This window comes from Chaetura pelagica, unplaced genomic scaffold (genome assembly GCF_000747805.2).
Source record: "Chaetura pelagica isolate M959 unplaced genomic scaffold, ChaPel_1.0 scaffold152, whole genome shotgun sequence".
Lineage (NCBI taxonomy): Eukaryota > Metazoa > Chordata > Aves > Apodiformes > Apodidae > Chaetura > Chaetura pelagica.
Window position 1 is genome coordinate 384,749 of NW_009952434.1, and position 2,423 is coordinate 387,171.

The window sequence follows — 2,423 nt, forward strand, 5'->3', positions numbered from 1 at the left end:
CAGCTACAGCATCTCAGCTGGTGAGGAAGGGTCTCTCCTTCTCCTTGGCTCACACCAAGGCTGGTGGCACCTTCATCTTCCTCAGCTTTTTTCTGGGGGGGGGGGGGGGTGTCATTTTCCCAGTGAGGTATTATTTTAGCTGCAGCTGGAATTAAAACCAAACCAACACCTGTTTGTACCTGGCAGGGAATAAAAGCAGCTGGTTGGTACAGGTGTGGAGCTGGTCACTGTGGGCTTTCTAGAGGGCCAGGGGTGCAGAGGTCCCTGTGGGATGGGTGGCACGTGCCCCACGGGGACCCTGTGGCCACCAGTGTCACCCTGCCCAGCCACCCCAGGCAGGAGATGCAGCTCATTAATGATTTGCCAGGATGACGTAGGGGGGGACTAAAGGCCTTTCCAAGGGTCACTGGCACGTGGAAGGTGCCCCCACCCTCGCCCGGCCTCGCCCAGCGCCGCTGCCACCGGCAAGATGGTGACTCTGACCGACTTCCAGCGTAAGAGGGTGGGTGGGCTGGGGTGGTTTGTGTCCCTGGGGCAACACCCATCCCCCTGGGACCAGGGAGAAGGGTGGGAATCTCCCCCCTGGTGCTGAGCAGGGGCTGGAGGCTCTGCCAGCTGAGGACGTTGGGGCAGGGAAAGGGTGCAATGGGGGATCTAGCCCTGGGGGTGGGGACCAGCACCTTGGGTGCTGCAGAGCTGGGTTTGCCCCCACCCTCTGCCCCAGGTCTGCATCCAGATCAGCAGCTGGGAAAGTGCCTGGGTCGTCTGGAGCATCTCCAGCCTCTCCCACCAGCTGCCTGCACCAACACCCTTCGTGCAACTGTTTAAACAAACACTGGAGACAACCTTCTTGTTTATTTTTCTTTGTGGTTTACTCTTTATCTGGCAGCCCAAAAGGAGTTTCTGGGGCACCCACCAAGCTCCCCAAGGCTTGGGAAGGTGGAAAGGCTGTTTCTAAGCTTTGGAGACATATCCAAAGCACATTTCTGGGAGGGAACAGGCCAGGGAGACGCCAAGGAGAGCGACCACAGCATGAGGTGGGACCTGAACTGTGTGTCTGAGCCCTCCTCCCATCCTCTGCAGGGATTGGTGTGGGACTGGTTGGCTTTGGCCTCTTCTTTGTCCTTTTTGGGATACTCTTGTACTTCGACTCGGTGCTCCTGGCCTTTGGGAATGTGAGTACAGAGGGGCTGGGGCTCAGGATGCAGCAAAGGGTCCATCTGGGCAGGACTTCTCTGACCCACTCCCCTTCATCCTCCCAGATCCTCTTCCTCTCCGGCTTGGTCTTCATCATTGGCTTCAGGAGGACCTTCACCTTCTTCTTCCAGCGGCCAAAGCTGAAAGGCACCAGCTTCTTCTTTGGGGGGGTCCTCATTGTCCTCCTGAGGTGGCCCCTCCTGGGCATGCTGCTAGAGGCTTATGGCTTCATCATCCTCTTCAGGTCTGTCCTGCACCACCCAGCTCCCTGGCATGGCATGGGTGCCCCAGCTGGAGAGTGTGAGCTGGGAGATCCTCATGCTCTGCAGCCCCAGGCAGAGCCCCCACCTCTCCCCTCCCAGCAAACCCCTGGCACGGAGCTTAACGGAGACTTTTGTTTCAATGCAGTGGGTTTTTCCCAGTGGCTTTTGGGTTTTTGGGCGCCCTGACAAACATCCCCATCCTGAGCAAGGTGAGCAGGACACGGGGCACAGTTCTCCTGGGTGGATGTGAGCCTTGGGGTTTGCAGTCCCTGGGTGACATCAATCCCAGCGGCCGTGAAGGGAAGGGAAGGTCACCAGGGTCCCTCTACAGCCCCCTAAGAATCCACTGGAAGATTTTCCTGCTAAACAGGATCTGTCCCTGTTGCAGCTCTTGCAGAAGGTGGGAGACAGCAGCTCCATGGTGTGACCTGCGAGATGGGCCACATTACTGGAGATGGGATGGCACGAGTGAGCCCTGGGTCCTGCTGTCCTGCTGTGAGCTGCTGCCTCAGCCCCAGTGCCAGCCAGAGCCACCCCTGCCCTGGGGACAGTGCCTGGCAGGGCTCCTGTGAGCAGCTCCTGAGAGAGTCTCCAGGGCCCAGAGGCTGTTCCAGACAGGCTGCTGGAGGTACCAGCGTTAGTTTCTTCTTTTTTTTGTCTTCCCCTGTTCAAAGATTTGATTAAAAAATATGTCTGAGACCAAACTCAGACTGGGCTCCTTTCCTGTGGCTCAGGGCTTGCTCCAGCTCGGGCTTCTTTTAGTGTCACCAAGAGGTAACGTGGCCATGGCTGGAGATGGCAGGGGGACCTTCCCATGGCCACATCTGGAGATGGCACAGGGACCTTCCCATGGCCACATCTGGAGATGGCAGGGGGACCTTCCCATGGCTACATCTGGAGATGGCACAGGGACCTTCCCATGGCCACATCTGGAGATGGCAGGGGGACCTTCCCATGGCCACA

At 58.3% G+C, this 2,423-nt stretch overlaps 1 protein-coding gene across 1 annotated transcript; it reads left to right on the forward strand.

Annotated features, from left to right (window-relative positions):
- Window positions 1–469: 469 nt before the first annotated feature.
- On the forward strand, window positions 470–1,887 carry GOLT1A (golgi transport 1A). The gene is made up of 5 exons (XM_010008304.1): window positions 470–494; window positions 1,084–1,175; window positions 1,263–1,441; window positions 1,606–1,669; window positions 1,849–1,887. Exons 1-5 carry the CDS (start codon window positions 470–472, stop codon window positions 1,885–1,887), a joined length of 399 nt encoding a protein of 132 aa, XP_010006606.1.
- The last annotated feature ends 536 nt before the right edge of the window (window positions 1,888–2,423 follow it).

What these genes read in the sequence shown, in the direction of transcription:
- GOLT1A (XM_010008304.1), top strand. Translation starts at nt 470, where the DNA reads ATGGTGACTCTGACCGACTTCCAGC. An exon ending in TGCTCCTGGCCTTTGGGAAT is followed by an intron (nt 1,176 to 1,262) that starts GTGAGTACAGAG and finishes TCATCCTCCCAG; the next exon opens with ATCCTCTTCCTCTCCGGCTT. An exon ending in GGCTTCATCATCCTCTTCAG is followed by an intron (nt 1,442 to 1,605) that starts GTCTGTCCTGCA and finishes GTTTCAATGCAG; the next exon opens with TGGGTTTTTCCCAGTGGCTT.